Raw genomic sequence first — 25,458 nt, forward strand, 5'->3', positions numbered from 1 at the left:
GTACAATATGAAGTCATTACATATAATTTATCACATTAACTATTAACTTGTTTCTCTAACATTTGTCAACCAGGTTCCACAATACTTTTTGTCTTTACTTTAAACCATATATCTATTGTATAATTTAAAAACCTAAACTTTGTGTACTATAAAATCTTTTGCAATGACTTTAATACATTTTAAGTGTCCAAATTTCAGGGCAACTGTAGATTTTACATATAATCAAAATTATCTATTTATAACCATCTAAATGCTGTCATTTAAAAAATGCAGGGACAGAATAAATATATTAATGTAACAGGATACACCCAAGTCCTTAATCTCTCAATTATGAAAGAGGCTTGGCCCAAACACAACCCCAATCACACAAGTCAGCACAAACATAATCCAGAAGATGACAGCCAGAACCTGAACACACATCAGGGTCTTCTTGTGTCTCCTCAGAACCTCAATCTCTCGATGCAGCACCCTAGGTGGGTTTACCATTTCTGTGCCTTCACCCATCTGCTCCACCCTCAGACTAACAGTGGGCAGGATTATAAATCGGGTATCCCTCTCCCCCATAGATAGCACCAAGCGCTGGGTCACTGTGGCCAGCCGGGCAGACACCAATGCAGGCAGACGGAAGGCTACAGGAGGCAGTTGGGCGAGAATCCGTGAGTTGCAGGGAAGAGAGTATGCATCACCACCCTGTAGCGGGGTGGAGTGGCGGCACAGGGGGCAGGAGATTGAGGGGGCGCTGTTGGAGTCGGGCGGATGCAAAGGAGTGAGCTGGATTTTACAGAGACATTCTGTGCAGAAGACGTGGAGGCATTCTAGCATGCGTGGGAGTTTGGAGTCCTGGTCGTACTCCTGATAGCAAACTGGACACTCCACCTCTAGAGACTCTGAAGGCACCTCAGTTTGTGCAGGCGTTGGTCGAGTCTCTGACATGATGGAGGAAACTGAGATGCCACAGAGAATATGGCTTTAAATCTTCAGTAGGGACTCCCAGAGTCGTGCTCTTCTGAAGTAACCTAGAAAAAAAAAAGGTTGATCATGCTTAAAGGAACACTCCACTTTTTTTGGAAATAGGCTCATTTTACAACTCCCCTAGAGATAAACAGTTGAGTTTTACCGTTTTATACCGGTAAAATAATCAAGGAACTTTGCTGCCGTACCATGGGTGCAGCAGGCACATTGATATTACGCAGTGCCTGAAAGTAGTCCCCAGCTAGGTAACTAGTTATAATATAGCTGGGGACTACTTTAAAGCGCTGCGTAATATCATTGCGCCTGCTGCACCCATGGTACGGCAGCAAAGTTCCTTGATTAATACGCCAGAACGAGAGTATAGTTCCTAGCCATATCAGCCTAGAAAATCGTAACTTTTCATTTTCCGTCGGCCTTAGTGCACGATGTAACTACAGAAGACTCGAGCTTTAAATAGCTTTAGTCATTTTTGAGCTAAATGCTAATGGTCTAATCCGATTCAAAGATGTAGATGAGTTTGTTTCTTCATCAGAACAGATTTGGAGAAATATCTTTATATACATCTTCATATGCAAAAATGGTAAAACTTGGAATATTTATTCCACCGTTATCGTTATTACATCACTTGCTCACCAATGGATCCTCTGCAGTGAATGGGTGCCATTAGAATGGGAGTCCAAACAGCTGAGAAAAACATCACAATAATCCTCATAACTTTAGTCCACCAATTAACATCATCTTAAGTGAAAAGCTGTGTGTTTGTAATAAACAAATCCATCAAGGTGTTTTCACTTTAAAGCATCTTCTGGCCAAAATACAGTCCATAATCCATAATAACACTTGATGAAGACTATCCTCTGTTTTCCTCTCATGTCAAAATCCACAGGCATATTTATTTACAACTGTTTTCTCTCGTAAAAGGTGCTTGATCTGTGCATATTTCTCTCCTGATTCAGACAAGACAACTTTTTCACTGGAGAAACCAGTATTATGGATAAGAAACTCTTATTTTAGCTGCTTAATGATAAAAAATGTCTTAATTTATTTCTTAATTACAAACACACAACTTTTCACTTCACAAGATGTTAACTCATGTCATGTGAAGTACTTGTGATGTTTTTATCAGCTGTTTGAAATCTCATTCTGACGGCACCCATTCACTACAGTGGATCCATTTATTTTGCAAGTGATGTCAAAGGAAATAACTGTTCAACACAAATTCCAACATTTAAGTGCTGTATGTCCTTAACCATTTTGCATATAAAACATACATATAATGACAAAACACTACTTTGTATTTGCCAGATCCTGCTTAATCAGGTCTCATTTAGTTTAAAAGTGGAACTGACCCATGCAGTTTCACAAGCTACTTTCCCACTTCCCGTGTATGAAATCACGAAAATTGAGAAAATGGGTCTTAGCACACCAAAATATCAACAAAAACTCCCTGAAAAGTCACATCGATCTTGTGATAATGATTAATAAATGTATGTCTACACCGGCGTATAAAATGAGCCACTTTTGGCTTGTAAATAACACCATGTTATGATGATTTCATCAGATTTGGCTTTCATCTGCTCATGTTTTTAGTCTCAAAAGCTTTGCATTTACAATTTTCCTTCATTGAGCAAGAAATATGTACACATTTATGATAACTGCACATACAAAAAAGGGCCAAATACAGCAGGGTTTATTAAGACTCTTTACTTCTAATAAAGCCTGCTGTTTGTTTTCTTATTAGTGTTGCAGTTTCAATCCAACTCTCGAGTGGGCATAGTCAAAGCAACCATCATTCGCAGGAGGGGCTGCCTAGCAATGCAGGTCTCTATAGAGTTAGTGACAATATTTATTGCAAGACTGCAAATTTGGACTTTAACATTTATTAAAATATAAGCACTGCAGATCTTAATATGCAAAATTGTTTATTTATATGTTATTGTCAATTTGAAAATGTAACTGAAATATGCCACTTAACATCTGGTCATGCAAGTTACACAATTGATATCCTTGTTTTCAGAAAGAATGCATGTAGTTACACTGAAACTCTCTATAAACAATCTACACTTTAATATTTAAGAACTGGCAAGGAAATAGAAAGGACAAGTACATATATTTATAAATCTGGGAACTCTTTGTACGGGGAGTTTTATTTGCATACGACGGCTTATCATTGCTGTCATTCAGAGAACCAGAGCTGAGTGTTCTATTAGCACCACAGTTTATAGTGCATGAATGGATGAAAGATTCACTCACCATTCCAGTTCTGCTGTTTTTTTCAGGGTGAATTGGTCTGTGCCCTTTCAAACGTGAGCGCCGGGTCCATGCCAGGTCAGTTTAAAGTCACAGGTGAGAAGTTTGGGGGAAAAAAAACTGTTGAGCTCTGTCACCGTTTAACACTGTCTGTTTATACCCTGCACGTGTATGTTTTTGTACGCTTGCCTCTGTCTCTTCGCTCCCTGATGCCATGCTTTGTATGGCTGGGGTGGGAGCTGCTTTCACTGACATTTATTATCAAGAGATGGCTTGGTTACTAGGAGAGGGACCAGCTCAAGAGCTATTGTTGCTACAGAATGCTTTCATAGATGTGTCTCACTGCAGTTATTTAATTTGTTAATTAGGCAAAATTGGACTTTTACACAATTTGACTTTTTAATTTGATGCAGTAAAGTGATATGTAAAACTTCATGTACATGGTTAATTAAAACTTCGAAATAAAATAAACGTTAACTGAAAAAATGAAATATGAAAACTTGAATTTCAGCTAGTTACAAAGGCTGCATTTCTCATTTTCATTTAGTTTAGCTTTAAGTACCAAAAGAAATGAAACATAATTTAAAAAATAAAAACAAATGAAATTAAAGTTAAACAACATACAACAAAATTACTAAAACTTTAACTAAAATTTTAAATGAAAACAAAAATATAAAAATGAATAGTATTTCAATAATCATTAAATAACTACACGCCATAAAATTCACGTGTCAAGATTAAAGCAATATAATTTAATTAATTATGCAAATGTACATTTTCAAAATTCTCCCAAAAATGAAAATTCTATCATGACTTTTTTTTTTATTCTAAAGAAGATATAAAAAAAAATGTCCCAGTGTTTGTTTGTTTGTTTTGTCTGTCTTTTTGACTATTTGACCTATAATTCTTTTCTCAGAAAAAGTCAGTCACAAGTTAGAACATCATGAGGGTGATTATTGACTGAACTATTTCAAGCATGAAAGAACATGGTACCATCATGCCAAAATTAAAGAGGAAAGTTTATGAGTCTGGAAAGCCATTTAAAATTCACTTCTTAATACTGTTCCAATACAGTTTGGGCATTATTACACCCACAAATGTAGAAAAAAGACAAAACATTTCATAGAATGCATTACTTTTCCACAGACACACAGTATCTGGCACTGAAATGACAACTGTAACATAATCCATGGGACACGACCGACTGGCTTTTGGTATCGCTGCATACTGGAAGTAAATGATTAAGACTCACGAGAATGTGTAGACAGTCACAGGTCATGTTTTGTAGTGAGTGTTTAACAGCACGTTGAACATGGCTAGCAGCGACATCTTCAGCCAACCTTTTTTTTTTCTTTCATTATTGACTATTTCTCAACTTCCTCCTGTTTCGTCTTGATCATGTATAACACATGAGGACTCCTCTTTCAGGATTTATTAGAAACACAACAATTGCATACTGTCAAGCATTTCTACAACATTATAATTTTATTGATATTCATATTACTATTATTATTATTATTATTACATGTATACACAAACACACACGTGTGTATGTATGTGTATATATATATATATATATACGTATATATGACAAACTCTGAACTTTGCTCTAAACACAAAAGTATCAGATAACAGAGTAAACAGGTATGTGTTCTTAAGAAAAAAGTTCAAAAAGTTACGAGAGATACTAGAGAATATGGGAAGCACTCTGAGGAAAGGACAACCGGCTACAGCCAGTTTAGAATCCGGGTGCACACCCAAGACCAAGTAAGGGAATGACGGGGAGGGACAAAACAGGAGGCGAGTGCATTCTGGGAAATCTCACAGTGAGGTAGAGTGGTTTTGTTTGGATTTGGCTAATGAGGTGCAGCACAGCATGGGTGGATTGTATTTCCCTTGCAGTAATCACTGTTTATTTTTATAAAACAGTTGTTTCCTCCAAACTTACAGTAGAAAAACAGGGGCGCTCGTTGCTTCAAAAAGGCATGGATTCCGGTAAGCTATAGGCAAAAAAGAAAAAGGGTCATTGTAAAATATGTAATATATTCACAAGCTTACTGTACAAATGTCAAGAAAAACAAACAAACAAAAGATGATGTAATTCTGAGTTTGACAAGTTTTAATGTCAACTTAAATCTTAAAACACAACAAAACGAAATAAAAAAAAAATATATTGTATACTTAGAATTTATTAAATATTTCATTACTTTTACTGCATTGTTAAAGACATCATGAACTGTCTTTTTAGTACTGTTCTCTAAGGTCCACTTATAATGTTATCAAGATTTTTACATTTTTTTAATGTTCCGTTTTTACCCCTCATCAGATTGCTCTATTTGAATAGGCGTGGCGGATTGTAGACTCGGAACTAAACGCCATGCTATGATTGGCTAACACTTGTGTTTGTTTGACAGCCTACATCCTTCACAGATTTAGGTTAAAAATCCATAAATACTCAGTACATATCAAACGATCTGTAATAACAGACAAAGCTATGGTGGCCACGTAATGAACAGTTACTCACACTTGTGTGCTGCTAAATTACTGTCGGATCCAATATAGTTGTAACAGCATCGTCTTTTAGTTTTGTGCCTTGTTTGTAAACGGATCCGCAGTAAAATGAAGTGAACAAAGGACCAAGTTCTTACTGACGCAGTCTGGAACTTCATTAAAAATAAACTTTATCCACTCTTTCCTAATGTTGGGATCAGAAGGAAGGCAATGCAAAGATGTACAGCATCTTGTTGTCTTCGGAGGTATCTTTATCATTTGAGTTCTGTGCAGACCTGCATTTGCCTCTCTCGTTATTTAAGCTTCATGCACGAATCGGTGGGCAGGGCTAAACAGGCAGTGATGTAGAAGCAGGCGTTGATCTACTTCTGCGAAGATGGTGTTTAGTGACACTATTACATCATAAAGTGGCACATTCCACAACCTATCATTTTGGCAGATTGGCTTCAATATAAGCTGTTTTTAGACTAACGAGAAAGTTTTGAGTTCTTATAGTACCTATGTCAAAAGATCAGGGGAATTTTGTTTTCTCAGTTCATGACCCCTTTAAAAACAGGGGTGAATTCAAGTAAACTGGGCCTCAGTTGACACAGATTTACTGTAATAACCCTGCATATCAGTAAGATCAATGACACCCATGCACACGTGCACAGGTTTCAGTTTACCCTTTGATCGAAATCGAAAATACTTGGCAAAATCAGTGCATGGGGAATTCCGGCTTTGGTTTTCGTAATACAAATGTTTACTACATCTATAATATGGTTAAACCTTAAAAAAAAAAAAAAAAAAAAAAGTAGGGGGGGGGGGGCCTCCCCCCCCACTGTTTTTCCCAAAATAACCACAATTAATAATTAATGGACTATGTTGAGGAGAGTGATGTAGAAGTTTTCACCATGAAGCTTAGACTGGTGATGTACTGGAGAGAAAAGAGATTTCACAGTAAATTATATAATTTTCAGCAGTAAGAAAAACTGTTTTAAAGCTTGTTGTTTTGTAGAACATCACAGTTATATATGAGAACAGTTGGGCCTGTAGATAGCAAGTAGGTGTTATTTAACAAAAACATAATTATATTTTCAGAATGACAATTTTTTTTTTTTACTCCACCCTTGGCACAAATTAAATTTTTAATAAAAATCTAATAACATGAAAACTCTGGACATTTTTCATACTTGGTTTATAATTATAACAATAACTTTTCTGAACATATTTAACTTTTGTTTCACATTTTTTAAAAAAAAAAGCACAATCCTTAAGGGGGGTGTTTTCCCCCACTCTACACTAGAGTATAGACACGTAGGCCGGTATGATTTAACTTCTGGTGCTGTTTAGTCATGCATGACGTCACTGTGTTTACAGACGATGACATCACTTGTTTAAAAATGCTGGTCCTGTTGCCAAAGGCGAAAGGAAACCGCCCTCTTATCCGCCTTCACCAACTATATAAGCATGAACCACCGGCACTTTACAACTAACCACTTCAAGAGTTCGCAACAAGAGAGAAACAAATAAACAACAGGACAACATGTTTCCAGAAACGGAGTGTGGAATCTGCTACAGAACTTACAACCTCGGTCGGCGGTGTCCTCGACAGCTGTGCTGCAAACACACGTTTTGCGAAAGCTGCCTGGTGACGCTCTGGCGGTCCGCGGAGAGCCCCGAGTCCCGGATAATGTGTCCGCTGTGCCGTCACTCCACGCCGCTGGCGGAGGCGAGAATCCAAGAGACCCTGCCGGTAGACGAGGACATTTTTCAGCGGCTTGTAACCGCGGGCTGCGCGGAGGAATGTGCGGAGGACGACGAAGACACCGAGGAGCCCAAACGGGACGGGGTCATCCCACCAAAAGAGGAACTTTCTCCCCCGCCAAGATCGCGGAAAGGACGCCTGCTGAAATGCTTAAGTCGCCTGTGCAAGAAAGTCACCGGGGATGTACGGACAAGTGAGTATTTCACCTCTTGTCTGCTGGCATGTGCGTTTGAATGGCTTTAATTGCTACATGAATTGAGTCCTTAACTAAGAACGAGCATAATTAACGTGTCATTTGTGTTTTCAGATCGTATGACTGATGAAGACTTGAAGGACCTGGCAATGATGTCCTGCTACATGATGTGAAAGACAAGATTTCAAGTTGTTGAGTGTCAGTAATCTGAACCCCAAAAGATGTAACCACACACGACTTAAGGGAGCAGATGTAATCATTTAAGAATCCTCTACGTTCGTGCTGAAGCTGTGGAATGTCAGCACGTGGGAAGCACAAGAGGACTGTTTGTTGTTGGGTGTGACTTGTCACCATAACAAAAATGTAGGGTTGTTCCAGAGAAACACAGCAACAAAAACATGTCTTTTTTTTTATGAACCACACTGCCTATATTATTTGTTTTAGGCCGGTATATTTTTGGTGCTGTTTCTTTTCTGTTACAAAATCATGGAGACTATACTCAACCAGTTTCTCCTTTTTAAATTATTATAACTTAATGATTTTGAAAAAATTTCTATGAAATATTGTTTGTATTTATTCAGTCTATTAAGTTTAATAAGGAGTTTTTCAGTGTTACATTTGTATCAAATGAAAGATCCCTAATTATATTTGCCTTTTCATGATCACAACTTAATTTTATATGTATAAGTATTTTACTTTTTTTGTTTAAAGAAGAAAATGTAGAATGACTGTATAATGCTATTTTGTACCAAATAAAGTTTTTTTTATAATTTTTGACAAGTTTAGCACACTGTCTTTTTTAAACTCCCCATAGGCGAAGGCAGTCACAAATTTTCATATTACTTTTAGAACCAATACAAATGTGAGATTGTGTATGAGGTCTTAGCTTTGATTGCATTCAGGTGAACCTCATCAGCGATCACCATTATGCTGATCAACAATATTAGCATTTCTGTGAGCCCATATTAATAGGGTAATTTGGACCAGGTGTGACAAAAAGCTTTGCGTGGCACGTAAGCGCAAGTGTCTTAGTCCTTAAAACATGTCTCTTCAATACTGTCTGAGGTAAGCATTCGGGCCTTAAATTTAGCAATACCATTCCTACACTTTATGTTTTTGCAATTTATTGTAATTTTAAAATTGACTTGTTTTTTTAGACTGGCTTTGGTTGGTTTGACTCTTTCTGTTGTGGGATGTTTGCCTGAAGTGTCAACAGGTAAGATGTAGTTTTTGGTGTATAAAAATTTAGAACAGCTGTGACTAAAGTAGTCAAAACTGTATTATTGTCCTTTTGGGTGTTTTTCATATATATTGCATAATGTGTACAAATAAACAGGCTTTAAATTTGCTAAACTTTTATAAAATAACTAAATATATTATAGGTTCATCACCAATGCCTTTAGGAGATGTCACGGATGATTCAAAGATCAAAATACAAGGGCTGGAAAGTTTCAAAAGTGTTAATCCATCCATTCAAAATCCAATAAGAGGCAGTCTTCAAAGAAACATAGAGCAATTTAATAGCAAATATCAGCTGCCGTGGATTAACTCTGCCTCATATAACCAGAGAAAGGATGTCAATGCAAAAAATCCAAGCTTCAGCCATATTGACACAAGAGCTTCTGCAGCTGTAATCTATTCAGTCCCAAATAAAGCCCAGTCCAATATCAATAGCAGAAATAATCCTGTTGAATTATCAAGTGCCAAATTTAATGATGAAATTGATGCCAAAAGAAGCTATGCTTTCCAAACAGTCCAACAGGAACAAAATCCCTTCGACTTTAAAGGGAGCCAAATGAGCTCTATTAATCTGGCCCCAAGGCTGGTGAAGAAAAAAGGTGGAATGCATGCAGCAAATGTGCATAGATCAGGCTCATTTGGATATCAACATATTTCTAAATCAGAAATGCACTCAGACGGTTCACGACCATTAGGACTCAATGAACCTTATTTGAGGGAAAATATTCCAACTAATTATATGTCTAGAAGCTCAACTGTGAACCATAATATCAGGCACAAAAGTGATGGAAACATGCTGCTGGATCATTTTCTTCAAAACGAGGGCCAGAATCAAAATGCGCCGAGGAGAGTCATACCGGCAAATACATCTCCCTTAATTGTAACGGCAAATCAACAAAAGAGCCAACCGTTGCCACAAGCTTTTTTTGCTGGGACTGGAATCATTCCTCAAATTTCCTATCAGAATATGAGGGACGTAGCTCTTTCCAAGGTGTTCAAACCTCCAACAATCCCAACACCAATATCTCCTGCGCTTAAGAGATCAAATTCAAATGGAGGTCATCGCATCCTTCCACTAAAAAAATCTCAGATGTTTTCTTCTCGGCATGATCACGTCAAGCTGTCTAATTCTGAAAGGGTTGCCAGTCCAAAAGCAAATCTGCGAAGCAGTTTTGAATATGGAAATGCAAAATCAGCCACAAGCAGCAACACTTACAAGAACATTCAGTTGACACAAAATAGTTACCAAAATAGGGGACAAAGCAGTCAGAATGTTTTGCCCAATCAAACCTTTCACAATCAAAAGAAGCATGATAATTTGGCTACAGGTATATCTGCAATCAGGCCTTCAGTGATCAATAATGCCCGCTCTTACATCCTATCAGATAAAAACAGTGGCTTCCAGATGTCTGCGCTACTCAAACAGTCAAAACAAAACACAGACTTGACCCCACAAATGCAGTTTGCAAAGAACACAGTGTTATTTTCAGAACGCGCTAAAAATATTAATCTACCAGACCTAACACATCATTCATTAAGGAAGCCAGGTCAGCATAACACCCAAAATAGGACTCATCTGAATTCCTTCGGCCAAAGTACTGTACAATCATTATCCGCTAAACGTTATCCTGCGCCAAGTCTTGGGCCAGGTAACCCAATGAAGAGCGTCCACAGCGTTAGTCCGTCTGTGTCTGGCACTCAGGGCGCATCTAAAAATTCAGGTACGTCTAGCAGCCAAAACAGACCGTATTATCTAACTTCTAAAAAGCCATATGCTTTTAAAGGTTTCACATTTGTCCCTACATTGCAGACATCTCTACAAAAATCAGAAATGCACTCTGTTCAAAAGCCTCTCTTAAAGTCTTCATCTAATGTGCAATATGCCCCTGCTCATCCACATACCGAACAAAGTGCACTCGCTCAAAAACCCTTGATGCGTGAGAACTCCAAAAAAACGCTTTTCCAGTTCAAGGACATTGAATCAAACCGAGAAAAACAACCTTATTGGGATCAGACTGTTTCTTTTGATAATGGACCTCAACGTGAAACCTTCTCTTCTACTGAAGGTGCAAGTAGCCCGATGTCTGATGCTCTAAAGCACCATGTTCTTAGAGGTCAAGCTGTAGCAATGAAAACATCTCTCAGTGGCACAAATACTACAACTAATGGAGCTGTTGACGAAGTTCAGTCAAAAACATCTCAGAGGTGGACTTCAAGTAGGCTTGCTTCAGCACAGCACACTGAATCTAAACAAGACGAATTCTCAGCTGTGAGGTTTCCAAACGGCAGTTTTGTTGGCTCCAATTTAAATAAAACATCCATAAAATCTAGCAACAGTCACAAGAGTCCCACATCGGAGCTTATTCTTCCAATTCATAAGTCTTCTCTTTTGAACAAAGCGACTGGGTATCCTCAAATAACCAATGCTGTTATCCAGCCACTTCGCCAGTATAGCTTGAAGGAACATGAAAGTGTATTAAATCCAACAAAGGAAATTAAAGACAGAAACTCTGCTGGAATACCACAGTCAAATACAACTGAAAATTATAGGCCCATAAGATTGAGACCGATCAGCAGCGTTGTGATTGGTAGGCAAGTTGAAGTGACTCAAGGAAGAAAAAGTTCTGAAGAAAATTCAAACCACCAGAGCGTCTATGCCATCCCAAATTCTCAATCGGCAATATATAGATCTGCTAACATTAATAGTCATAAAACAAATAGCTCTGCAAAGCTCACTTTCCAGTCACTTATACACCGATCTGCTATGAAACCTTCTGGCGAAGCTAACATCCTACAAGCTAATGCAGCTTCAGACTGGAGGGATGAATTGTCTCTCAACTCAGAAGCAGATATCAACCTTAGTGCTGTCGGTGTGTCCCAGGCTTTAAGACCCACAAGCAGCTTTGTAGTTGGAAAGTACATTAATACGTTTGATAAAACCTCAACCAAATCCAACCTTAACATGTCTTCAACAAAATCAGGCCTAAACCATTATAAACCAGTTTGGTTTTCTCACATAGCAGGTAGCGCCTCCTTCACCGATGTCAAACCACAATCTGCTGACACCATGGCGAAGGAAGAAGTGGATCTCGAACGTGATCAAAACCGCACTAATTCAACATCAGTGATGGAGGGAAGTTTTAAAGAGCTGGTTTTTGACAGTTCCTCTATGATCTCGGCCTTACAAAATGAAATGGATGAAAGTGCAGTGGATTTACGTGTCCCTGAGCTCATGCCAACAGCTGCTATAGACTTCACCACAAAATCTAAGATGTCATTTGCAGAAGAACATACTCGACCTCAACCAACTGTCTATTCCTCTGAGTCACAGCCGGATCCTGGGAATCATGCCACACCTACAGCAGCGGATATTGATCCATTTTATGAGGGAACATTGTCAAAATGAACTCAGGTTGAGATCTGCCTCTTCAAGTTCTCTATTGTGTGTCCTCCAATGATAGCTGTCATAAACAACGACAGCCTGCAATGTGAGGTGTTTTTCTCTTCTGTAAGTAGATGGCGCCAGATCTGTCCTCACATTAATATGCATTAAATTTGTGAGTTCTGAGTTTCATAGTTTGCTCTTTACTTCACTCTGCTAGTCATGATTTTGTAAGCAAAAATATGGATGATATTAACCATTTTCCCCAAGCATAGCAATTTACTAAACTGTCTTACATCAATCCGAATTAAATAGTTTATTGATGTGGAGATAGATTCATACATGCCAACACACGGTTTTCTTATTATTATTATTATTATTATTTCGTATCTCAATAGTTCTGACTCAAAAGTCCATGGATCTGAATTCATTTTGATGGAAATGTCACTGACAAGTATTTATATGAAAGTGAGTACCATACTTGATAATAAATAAGCTCTGGTTATAATCAGGGACGTAAACATTGTTTATTATAATTTGACTATTTACACAGTGCCAAGAAAATGAACAGGAGCGAAGTAAGAGCCTTAGCAATACCCAAGAGTTAGTTTACGAGTTTGTTTTTACTGATGATATCAGCTTGGTTAAGTGTGATATGAAACCCAAAACAGAATCAATCAGATTTTATTACTAAAACGGATTTACAGTGGGGATCGAAAGTTTGGGAACCCCTTGCAGAATCTGTGAAAATGTGGATAATTTTACCAAAATAAGAGAGATCATACAAAATGCATGTTATTTTTTATTTGGTACTGTCCTGAGTAAGATATTTTCCATAAAAGATGTTTACATATAGTCCACAAGACAAAAAAATAGCTGAAATTATTAAAATAACCACATTCAAAAGTTTGGGAACCCTTGGTTCTTAATACTGTGTGTGGTTACCTGGATGATCTACGACTGTTTTTTTGTTTTGTGATGGTTGTTCATGAGTCCCTTGTTTGTTCTGAACAGTTCAACTGAGCACTGTTCTTCAGAAAAATACTCCAGGTCCTGCAGAATCTTCAGTTTTCCAGCATCTTTTGCATATTTGAACCCTTTCCAGCAGTGAGTGTATGATTTTGAGATCCACCTTTTCGCGCTGAGGATGATTGAGGGACTCAAACACAACAATTAAAAAAGGTTCAAACATTCACTGATGCTCCTGAAGGAAACACGATGCATTAAGAGCCGGGGGTGAAAACTTTTTGAATTTGAAGCTCAAGGTAAATTGTACTTCATTTGTCTTCCAGGAAACATGCAAGTATCTTCTGTCGCGTCAGAAGGGCAGTACTAAATGGAAAAATATGATATTTCAACAAAATAAGAAAAATTTGGGCATCTTCATCCTGTTCAAAAGTCCCCCCCCCCCCCTTATTATTTAAAATTCACTACCCCATTCACTTAATTGTGATATTGAGATAAGACAACTGATCATTTTTAGTTAGGCTATGTATTTATTTTTATTTATTTATTTTTAAACGTTTAATATTTTCATCAATATACGCTATTAAGACACACGATGATGACACGAAAATAAGATAAGCACTATAACGGAGTCAAGAAACGGCAGAGCCCAACAAAACGAAATAATTTTACTTTTTAACCCGGCTATATCAACAATACTGTATGTTAGGAAGGTCGATCCAGTATTTTCACGGTGCGTTTTCCACAGATGACCACCAGATGGAGTCTGTGCTCTGTCAGAATGATCTCACGGGGTTCTTCGAGTATATTGTGGAGTTATTTTGTTCTTTAATTAGGACTGAACTGCCAAAAAGAAACTACCTGAAAAGGCATGTGTATTTGCGCAAGCTTGCAATTTGTGCGCACATATGTATTACTCTGAACTGTTTTGCAAAAATCCTAGCAGGACTACTCTAACAGTGTATTAAAAAACACAAAATTCTAAAATCACTTTATTCATTAATTTTGCAAGCGTATGAATCACCATGCTGAACAAATAATTTCTGATCAAAAACATCATAATCATTAATGACAGTTAGAGTCTTGCTTCTACAATGGCATAATATCAAAGCCGTAACCACCTCATTTGAAAGAATGACCCCTAACCTTTTCCCATTAGACAGGCCTATGCAAAAAATCCCCTTGTCTACGCCCCATCCACACTGACCCAGCATGAGGCCAGGACACAGCGAAAAAAAAAAAAACAGGCGCTTTCTGTCAATCATGACTACATACATTGTACAATGGATTAGTCAAGCCACCTTTATTTATATAGCGCTTTTAACAATGTAAATTGTGTCAAAGCAACTGCACAATATCAAAAAAGGAAAATAGCGTGTCAATAATGAAAAGATTAAAAAAAGATTTTCAGTTAAAGGCATTTCATTATTGAATTCAGTGATTGTCATCATCCAGCTCAGTTCAGATTAAATAGTGTCTGTGCAATCAGGTCGACGATATCGCTGGAAATGAAGTGTCCCCAGCTAAGCAAGCCAGAGGCGACAGCGGCAAGGAACCAAAACTCCATCGGTGACAGAATGGAGAAAAAAACCTTGGGAGAAACCAGGCTCAGTCGGGGGGCCAGTTCTCCTCTGGCCAAACGAACCAGCAGTTCAATTCCAACTACAGCAAAGTCAGATTGTAAGGGCTCAACTGGTTCCAGTGGTCTTTCCCGATGGCTGTCTAAGTGGCGGGGTCCTCACTGGGGAATTGTCTCTGGCACTCATCTCGGTGTCCTGGTCTCCGCTGACGTTCAGGGCTGTAGAGGTCGTCTCTGGGTGCTGATCCACAATCTGATCTGGATACGGACTGGATCTGGTGACTGCAGTGACCATCTGGGCTGGATACGGACCGGATTGGGTGGCTACGGTGACTGGGGCCTTCGCTGACGATCGGGGCCATACATCATCTCCCGGCGCCGATCCACCATCTGACACGGACTGAGAAACGGAATAGAAACAGACGAATATTGGCGTAGATGCCATTCTTCTTATGATGTAACGAGTACATCATGTGTTATGGGGAGTGTTCCCGGTTCCGGTTGATCTAATTAATGCAGCCTAACAATCCTTTAACGGATTTGAATAACAGAAGTGTATTAGTGTGTTATGTGTAAGCCAGGTTAAAGAAATGTCTTTAATCTAGATTTAAACTGACAGTGTGTCTGCCTCCCGAACAGTGTTAGGTAGATTGTTCCAGAGTTTGGGTGCTAAATAGGAAAAGGATCTGCCGCCCGCAGTCGATTTTGATATTCTAGGTATTACCAAATGGCCAGAGTTTTGAGAACGCAGCAGACGTGGAGGACTATAATGTGATAAGAGCTCGCTCAAGTACTGAGGAGCTAAGCCATTCAGGGCTTTATAAGTAATTAACAAGATTTTAAAATCTATACAATGTTTGATAGGGAGACAATGCAGTGTTGACCGAACCGGGCTAATATGGTCATACTTCCTGGTTCTAGTAAGCACTCTAGCTGCTGCATTTTGGACCAACTGTAATTTGATCAAGCATGCAGAACAACCACCCAATAAAGCATTACAATAGTCTAACCTTGAGGTCATAAACGCATGAATTAGTATTTCTGCATTTGACGTTGAAAGCATAGGTCGCAATTTAGATATGTTTTTGAGATGGAAAAACGCAGTTTTACAGATGCTAGAAACATGGCTTTCAAATGAAAGATTGCTATCAAACAGCACACCTAGGTTCCTAACTGATGACGAAGAATCGACAGAGCAGCCATCGAGTGTTAGATGGTGTTCTAGGTTATTACATGTGGGGTTTTTAAGTCTGATAATTAACACCTGTTTTTTCAGAATTTAGCAGTAAGAAGTTACTCGTCATCCAGTTTTTTTATCGACTATGCATTCCGTTAGTTTCTCAATTTGGTGTGTTTCACTGGGCCGCGAAGAAATATATAGCTGAGTATCATCAGCATAACAGTGAAAGCTAACACCATGTCTCCTGATAATATCTCACAAGGGTAGCATGTAAAGTGTGAAAAGTAACGGCCCTAGTACTGAGCCTTGAGGTGCTCCGTACTGCACTTGTGATCGATATGATACCTCTTCATTCACTGCTACGAACTGATGGCGTTCAGATAAGTACGATTTGAACCATGCTAATGCACTTCCACTAATGCCAACAAAGTGTTCTAGTCTATTTAAAAAAATGTTGTGGTCAATAGTGTTGAACGCAGCGCTAAGATCCAGTAGAACTAATAAAGAGAGACAACCATGATCAGATGATAGAAGCAGGTCATTTGTAACTCTAATGAGAGCAGTCTCAGTACTATGATACGGTCTAAATCCTGACTGTAATTCCTCACAGATACTATTTTTCTCTAAGAAGGAATATAATTGTGAGGATACTACCTTTTCTAGTATCTTTGACAGAAAAGGGAGATTTGAAATCGGTCTGTAATTAACTAGATTTTGGGGTCAATCTGTGTTTTTTTTAATGAGAGGCTTAATTACAGCCAATTTGAAGGTTTTGGGGACACATCCTAATGACAGTGATGAATTAATAATCGCCAAAAGAGGATCTATGACTTCTGGAAGCAGCTCTTTTAGTAGTTTAGATGGAATAGGGTCTAACATACATGTTGTTGGTTTAGATGATTTAACAAATTTATACAATTCTTCCTCTCCTATAGTAGAGAATGAGTGGAATTGTTCCTCAGGGGAAGCATAGTGCACTATCTGATGCGATATTGTAGCTGATGGCTGCATGGTTACAATTTTATCGCTGATAGAATCGATCTTGGAAGCAAAGTAGTTCATAAAGTCATTACTGCTGTGCTTTTGGGAAATGCCAACACCTGTTGATGCTTTATTTTTCGTAAATTTAATGACTATTGAATAAATACCAGGGGTTATGTTTGTTTTCTTCTAGAAGAGACGAAAAGTAATCAGATCTAGCAGTTTTTAATGCTTTTCTGTAGGATAGGGTACTTTCCCGCCAGGCTATACGAAATACCTCTAGTTTTGTTTTCCTCCATCTGCGCTCCATTTTCTGGGCTGCTCTCTTTAAGGTGCGAGTGTGCTCCTTATACCACGGCGTCGGACTGTTTTCTTTGATCTTCCTTAAGCATAAAGGAGCAACTGTATCTAAAGTGCTAGAAAAGTGAGAGTCCATAGTTTCTGTTACATCAAGTTTTTCTGCGCTGTTGGATATGCTGAGGAATTGAGATAATTCAGGAAGATTACTTATGAAGCAGTCTTTTGTGGTAGAGGTGATGGTTCTACCATACTTGTAACAAGGAGTAGAGTTTACAGTTTTAGCTATATGGCGTTTACACAAGACTAGATAATGATCTGAGATATCATTGCTTTGCTGCAGAATTTCAACACCACTAACATCAATTCCATGTGACAGTATTAACTCTAGAGTATGATTTCGACAATGAGTAGGTCCGGAAACGTGTTGTCTAACCCCAATAGAGTTCAGAATGTCTATGAATGCTGATCCTAATGTATCTTTTTCATTATGGACATGGATATTAAAATAATGGAACCGCGAGTAACAAGCTAACCAGCTGATGCGCTGCACTTGCGGTTTTAAAAAGCGAACGATCAAATTAGTTTGATAGATAATACCAGAAATATGGTGGGAATTAAGTTATATATTATCACTTTAAACAACAGAGAGTGAAAGTAAGGTAAAGATTCAATAAAAAAGCGGAGCTACAAACGCAAACCTCTCAGCAGCACAACAGACAGGGACAGACTCGATTACCACACTTCCCCCTAGAAGTTTGAAGTGGGAATTTGAAGCTTTTCTCATGTAAATCTGTAAAATGTTGATATTTTTAACAATTTTCCATTTGCAGTTTAGTTTAGAAGTAGCCTAAAGGTGGCCCAAAAGACAAAAATACTGAAAAATGCCTGTGTCTGCGTGAACACGTTGTATTCTGTCGTTTTCTCACCCATGGCTCCTTGTTTCCCTCCCTCCGTCCCTCCCTCGGGCTGCGGGGGAATTCTGTAGCATGTATGGGTTCTCAGGCAGCTCTTGGGGAAAATAAAATATAGAGGCCCCGCAGTGACATGACCCCTCCCCACTCTCTCACCGCTCTGCTATTCACACTCTGTAAAGCTAGTCTTGGGGTGCTGCTAGGGCACAGGGAGCCTTTTTGTTCGGATGTGAAGCCAGCTTCAGTCTCAAGCATTCAGATAGAACCTCCAAATCTCATCTGAGCTTCAAAAGAAACCTCAGTTTGACTCAGTCACTCTGTCTAGGCCAGATTCACTAGCACATAAACATACTAAATATGGCCACATTTCTTGGGCAAATGGGAAATAGAGATACATAGAGTGAAAGAAACTGGCAAGAGAGAAAGGTTCAAAAGAAAGCTGTTTTTGTTTAGCGATAATGACAGGGTATTAAAATGCATTAAAACATAATTACCCTGTATGATGAGTACACGCAGCAAAGCTACTGTTCCCCATCGACCTGCGTCTGCTGACCTTTGGTTGGACCTTCCACTCATCGACTGAGCAATCAATTGGATTAAACTCATTACTGACTAAAACTGTGACACATTTCAATCTGTGAGGACAGGAGAGGACTGTAAGAAAGAACATGTACAGAATTAGCTTGTGATAACCAAGACTCTCTCTCTCATGTGCACATATTCACTGGACTTCCTGCCTTGCTGAGCCAAAAGGGAAGTAATAAAGCAGGAAGACTTCCTGCTGTATCGCTCAGCTGTAAGAGTGTATTCTGGCTGTTAGCAGCCATATAAAATTATAAGGTGAAAGTAACATATTTGAGGCAGAAGAATACTGGTTTTGGACAAGTAATAATTTGAAATAAAACAGCATTTCTTCATATTATTGGTGTAAGACTACACAAACAAAGTGATTAGCATATCTGTGCCTACAGTTAAAATATTCTGAACGTTTTGTGATGTATGACATAAGCACTGTTAATAGTTCTGTTATTTGAAACTTTCTATTTATAAAATAAAACAAATGTTTTTTATGAAAAAAATTAAGCAGATCTGTTTTCAACATTGATAATATTAATATCAGAATATTAAAATGTATTCTGTAGGATGACATTGAAGAAATGATTCTGAAAATTCCGCTTTGCATCAGGAATAAATTAAATAAATTTAAGGAATAAACTGAATGGAATGCAATGTGTCAACATTATCTCTAACCGATTCAATAAAAGCTTGTGGCTCGAATAGCTCTGCTCACAACCACTAGAATGTGGAAATAACTTTAACTTTTACTGTACCTTCTGATTATTTTGTCTTGTTTTTCAGTGCAAATGTCTAAAGATTCTTAAATCAAGATATATTTACAAATAAGTCTTGTTTTGAGAAATTGATCATAAACTAAGCATAAAAAGTTTGGTCCAGTTTTTCAGAGAATAAACCTTTGTATGTTCAATTTGCAATATGTTGAGATGTTTGTACTGGAAAACCAAAATACTTAGGAAGATCTTTTTTTTTTTTTGCAGTGATTGCAATATTTAATGCAATGACTTTTGAGTTTCTCTCAGATTTAAGACCTTTTAAGGCCTTCATTTGTGGAAGGATGAATTAAGACTTTTTAAGAAACGCAGAAGCTCTGTTTATCAGAGTTAAAGGAGCCCTAAAGCACGCACACCCACACACACACACACACACACACATACATACATATCTGCTGCTGCCAGATACATGACTGTGGCTGCCAGCTGCTGATACATTCAGCTTTTTGTCATCAAGTTTGTCACTTCTTTTCATGTCAAAAGTTCAAAAGACTCACACATTTCGTTCCTGCAGCCTTCAGCCGTGTGCTGAGCCACAGACCCTGGGGACCAGACGGTGAAGCTAGAGACTTGTGTGGATTACAAGCAGGTCACGGGTGGAGCACGCCTTCGCTTCTGTTTGTCCTGTAGGTGAGAGTGTTTGTGTCATCAGAGCAAAAGCCATCAGGTTTTTCCTGCATGTGCTGCTGATGTGCGCAAGAATATAAAATGCTGCTGCATAGCAAGTGTTTCTCAGTGCACAGAGTTTGAGGTTTAACTCTCCTTGTCCCGGGGCCACTGTGTGTTCTGAATAATACAAGTACTCCTGTAGTAATAGGCCACCCATGAATATGTGCCCTCACTTCCAAACCTAAATGCCTAGCCTTCGATGTCAGTGTGTGTACACAAGAAGTTGAAACCAGACCTTCCACATAAAGGTCTCTTTTTGTGCTGGTAAAACGTGCATGAAAAATTTGTGGAATGACCCTTTAGACTCTGTATACTGTATCTATCAGCTTGAAAAAAAGGTTAGACAGCTTGCTATTCATAGATGTATAAGCTGAGATAATGTTACCAGCCTATCTGTCTATAGAGAAAAGATGACACACATAGCTATTATGGGTGCTGGCTCCACCTCAGAGAAAATTAAATAAAAAGACAACTGTGAGATAAAATTTGCACAATTGCAAGAAATAAAATTGAAATTCTGAGAAATAAAGTCACTTTGCAATGTTGGCGGAGGGTAAACCAACCAACCCCAGGATCAGGCTAAATGTAGCCTAATACATACATCATGTTTTGTTCATACAATGAAAGTTGATAATGTTTGGATCGCAACGTCTTCATAATATCTTCCTTTTTAGATGAACTATCCCTTTAATAAAGGTCAACACATTTTGCCTTGTAACTCCAGCCTCTCAAAGACTTCAGTGATATTGGAAACGTGTGTTCTGAATGTATTTGGGATAAACAAGTATTATTCAGTAATACTCTTCAGCTTGATGTGATTAACCTGTGATTAACATTCAAATGTATTTTCCTATAGGATTTGAATGATCATTATGTGGGATTCCCTTTCTGATAAAAGGAGCAACTGGTTATGATCATTGTGTATTTGTATTACAGGTTGTTCTGTGTGTTCGACCAGCTCAGTCTGGATTCAATAAACACTATTTGTTACATATATTGGTCCCAAAGACCCGCTATAAAACCCGGGGTGACCGGTCCTTTCAGGTTGTAGCCCCCAGACTGTGGAATGCTCCGTGTGGCCGACTCTGTCGATTCTTTTAAAAAGCAACTAAAGACATTGTTATTTCAACAAGCTTTTAGTTGACTGGGCTTTATTGCCTTTTCATTTAAATTGTATAAACCTAAGTTTTATTTTGTATGATTGCACTTTGCAAAGCACTTTGTGATTGTATCTGTGAAAAGCGCTCTATAAATAAACTTTACTTACTTACTTACTTACATTTGTATCCAAGCAATCACACGTCGGGATGGAACATCCTGAAACAGTTTAGCAAAGAGTCAGGAACAAACATACTATATATCCTCCTGAGACCTCCTGAGAAAAAAATGGAAAATTAAAATTTTTGAAAGATTTTATTTTATTCATGGTTTATTCTATGTCCTCTGTAGAGGACACTAGGACTAAGTTTTTCTAAAAATAAAATGGCATGAATAGACATCAAAAAGGCAAAAACAATGGGATTTTAAAAAAAAATCACCAATACATTTTTAGGTTTCAGGATTTTTTTTCTTCTAAACTTTGTTTAAGGATGATTCTCAACTATGTTATAAAATATATAACAAAATGATTTGATATACCATTTTGTTTTATGCAATATGTGTGTAAAAAATTCCATAAACTGGTTTTCCTATTAAACACAGTGTATCTATACTGTATCTAATTTGCATATTAATGGGTTGCTGTTAGGACAGCATGTTGAAAAAAGAATTGTCATAATGGGAGTAATAATTGACCAGATTTTCATAATAATATCTAATATTTCATAACAAAATAGATATATAATTTATTTTCCTATTCAATTGTTATGTCTCCCAAAATGCATAATAAACATGCTTTTAGTCCTGGTGTCTTCCACAGTGGACATGTATGAAATGATGTCCTGTTTCATAACAGGAAGTCATATTTGAATATGAAAACCCATAACATTTTCCTGAGATGTTGCTTTATGACAAACAATTTGAAAATTATTCAGATTTAAATGACAATTACAAAATATAATCATATTTCCATAAGGATGTACATTTTTTCACTAAATTAAATTTAGCCATGTTTAAAGCCCTAGGAGAGGGTGTGGTCCTGGTGAAACTTCCAATCATTTAGTATCTCTATAAAGCCCTGAATGTGCTCTGTTCAGGACATCCAGACTTACAACTGTGACATGTGAGGTCTCCGAGAAATTCACTGAAATAGAATGTCCACTACAGAGGCAAAAACTCCATAGCTGGTTCTCACGAGGATATGCACACACTAGTGCAAACACAACCATCAGGCACTTAAAATCATAAACATTCATATCAAGCAAAATATGTCATTTCTTAAAGAAATAGTTCACTCCCTCAAGTTGTTCCAAACCTGTATGAGTTTCTTTCTTCTGCTGAATGCAAAAGAAGATATTTTGAAGAATGTGGGAAACCAACCAGTTGCCGGTAGCCATTGACTGCCATAGTATTTTTTTTTTTATACTATGGAAGTCAATGGCTACCAGCAACTGGTTACCAATATTCTTCACAGTATCATCTTTTGTGCAGAAGAAAGTAAGTCATACAGGTTTGAAACAACATGATGGTGAGTTAATAATGGGTCAACTATCCCATTAAATTAATTCAGAAGAAAGTCTTTAAAAGACATACTCATCATAATATAAAGTCAAATAAAATGAATACACGAGAGAATCATATTTTTAACACTCCTGCCTTTATTTGACTACTGTTGGCCAGCAATGGGTGTGACTGTGATACAGTGTGTGGGGATGATTCCCAAATTATATCCTTTACACTCCCCCATTCTGAACTATCATTGGTATAGTCCAGTGTGGATTGGGCCAGCTAGCATTCTTGCGTGCCAGTGGAGGTGTGCTACCGCAGGACACCATCAAAGAAGCACCCCACCCATAGAGTAAAAATAGATGCTTAGTGTCACTGAGCCAAACGTCTGTTACTGGTTCCTTTCAGGACGCTACTGTGAAGAGAGCAGAAGGAAAAGAGACAGGCACTTAAGTACTAATGCGTGGCCAGAACATGTCACGCATGGGGCATAGGGGGTGGAGAAAGGAACAGAGGACGATTAACTAATCATTCAACACATGTGTGATGCTAGGTTAGCTAAACACCATGATGAACACCACATGAGAGTCATAATTGCTTCATCTTCATCATTTTCTCCAGAAGCAGTTCCATCAGCGTTGTTGACATCTTGCCGCAACGCTTTCAAAAACCCTCTTTTCCAGTCTGTTTTTACATAAATTTAACAAGCATGTCAATCAGTGCCTGAACAAATGAAAGTCTATATTCAGAAAGCGACAATCAAAAACAAGAGGCACTTTTTGTGTTCACATAATATGTTCAACAATTGTGAATCATTGAATCCTTTTTGTGAATACTGGACACAAAACTGTTCAAACTTGAAGGTCAAAGGTCATTGTCATTGGCTCCACTGTCTTCATTCTGCTCTCTGATTGGTTATTGTACTCATCTGTTGAGAGTCCGGAGAGCACAGGCAGTTGTTGCTCTTCTCGTTTGGCACATGTTTCCGTTGGCTGCAGCAGCCAATCACTGCAGATGTCTTTCGAAAGTGCTTGCGAAGATTGTTGGGCTTTGTGCATACACCTTACTCTGTTTCTGCTCTGCATTCAGGTGCAAGGGAGAGCGCCGGCCTTCTGTTTCCCAGAATTCCATCTTGCTGCAACATCAACATTCTGAAAAAGACAAATTAGATGTTGAATATTCTAATACAAATAAGTGGTAGTGTACAAATATAAAATGTATTGAGGCTGCTACATTTTGATGTCTGCCATGAATAAACTTGCAGTCTAAGAGTAAGGCGAACTGAAACTCTTGTAAATGCACACTGTTCAGTGATTTGTGCAACTGCAGGAAAATCAATACTTAGGTTCTATTGCAGCTGTTCTATCAGAATAAGTATTTGCATATGCATCATGGCATTGAGTTGTACAGGGTTAAATGCCCTTAATGTCATGATGATATATAATAAGACCATATTGCCGTGGAAATGTAAATGCATTTATGAGAGGTGAACAAGGTCCCACTTAAGTCACATGCAGGTTTAACACCCACATACATGCATAAGACAAAAAATGCATGTTCAAGTCACTTAATCAATCCAGTATGCGTCACTTCTTGGTCCACAAACGTGGCCCCGGCATAAAAAACAATCACTGCAGTGCAGAATAACAAAATGATCGCCTTTATTCATAAAAGCAAAGATGAGCTTGTCTCTCCCTCTGCCTAGTATCCCTTCATTTCAATCCATTATTGTGTTCATTGTAAAGAGTCAGAGTCATTTGGATAAACACGCACAGCAGAGACAGCAACTAATTTAGAGGGAACACTGAACATTTAAAAAAGTCTAAATGTACAGCTTTAATGGGTCTGATAGCGTTTTGGTTTTAATTTCTAAGGGAACACATAAAATGATCCAATGTATACCTTTAATGCACTACCGGTACATATATTGCTTTACATAAAAGCACCAGCGTATGAATAAATATACACTGGAATAATTATATGTTACAGTACACTAATTATAAGGGCAGTCCTGAACCAATCGGACACTTTAACAGACACAAAGCAAATGTTAATTAATTGATTGATGGCAAATGAGACACAATAAATTATTAGATTAAATTAACATTTTGTTTACATGGTATTCCTAATTCACGAAAAATAATACAAACAGAAGACACGTAGCACCTATACCGATGATGTCAGTAGAATTGGCGATTAAACAGGTGCTGATAATCTCAAAATTGCCAAATAAATTAATCAGCTTGGCTGATATAATGGTCTATCACCAGAGATGGGCAGAGATTAGTGACTCGCATTTTTATAGACTTGACTCAGACTCGACCTGAAATGACTCCAGATTTGACTCGACTCGAGGAAAAGGACTCGTAAATTTTTGAGTCTTTTACCCTTAGATACTTATATTATTGATATTCAAAAGGCGGACCGCATCTCTGGACGCGTGCCGGTGCAAAATTCAAGAGCTGCGGATGTGACTCAGTTATTTCAACAACAACAGAAACACGGTGAGCGGCAAAATTATAGTTTTAGCGAAGTTACTTTCACTAAAACACAGCAAAAAAAAAAAAACAATGCTGCAAATAGTTGTTTTTCTTACTATCTATTTATCTATCTGTAACCGATGAC

At 38.0% G+C, this 25,458-nt stretch overlaps 3 protein-coding genes across 4 annotated transcripts in view; 1 reads left to right on the forward strand and 2 right to left on the reverse strand.

Moving 5' to 3' along the window:
- Positions 1-324: 324 nt before the first annotated feature.
- LOC306882804 (uncharacterized protein) lies at positions 325-933 on the reverse strand (the record flags this gene model as incomplete). Its single annotated transcript, XM_079437701.1, has 1 exon — positions 325-933. The coding sequence occupies one exon, from the start codon at positions 931-933 to the stop codon at positions 325-327; it is 609 nt and encodes a 202-aa protein (XP_079293827.1).
- A 6,159-nt stretch (positions 934-7,092) lies between these two features.
- LOC306887509 (E3 ubiquitin-protein ligase RNF182) lies at positions 7,093-8,453 on the forward strand. Its single transcript, XM_079445288.1, has 2 exons — positions 7,093-7,673; positions 7,788-8,453. The coding sequence occupies exons 1-2, from the start codon at positions 7,259-7,261 to the stop codon at positions 7,844-7,846; spliced, it is 474 nt and encodes a 157-aa protein (XP_079301414.1). The 5' UTR covers positions 7,093-7,258; the 3' UTR covers positions 7,847-8,453.
- Positions 8,454-22,972: 14,519 nt separating this feature from the next.
- The window catches only part of LOC306885465 (insulin receptor substrate 1-B), a 52,221-nt gene continuing 49,735 nt past the window's right edge, over positions 22,973-25,458 (reverse strand). For both annotated transcript variants that reach the window (XM_079441993.1, XM_079441992.1), the window contains exon 3: positions 22,973-23,984. In XM_079441993.1, coding sequence (XP_079298119.1) covers positions 23,977-23,984 — 8 coding nt within the window. In that variant the 3' untranslated portion in view covers positions 22,973-23,976. The remainder of the gene's footprint in view (positions 23,985-25,458) is intronic.

This window comes from Barbus barbus (assembly GCF_936440315.1).
Source record: "Barbus barbus genome assembly, chromosome: 2".
Classification (NCBI taxonomy): domain Eukaryota; kingdom Metazoa; phylum Chordata; class Actinopteri; order Cypriniformes; family Cyprinidae; genus Barbus; species Barbus barbus.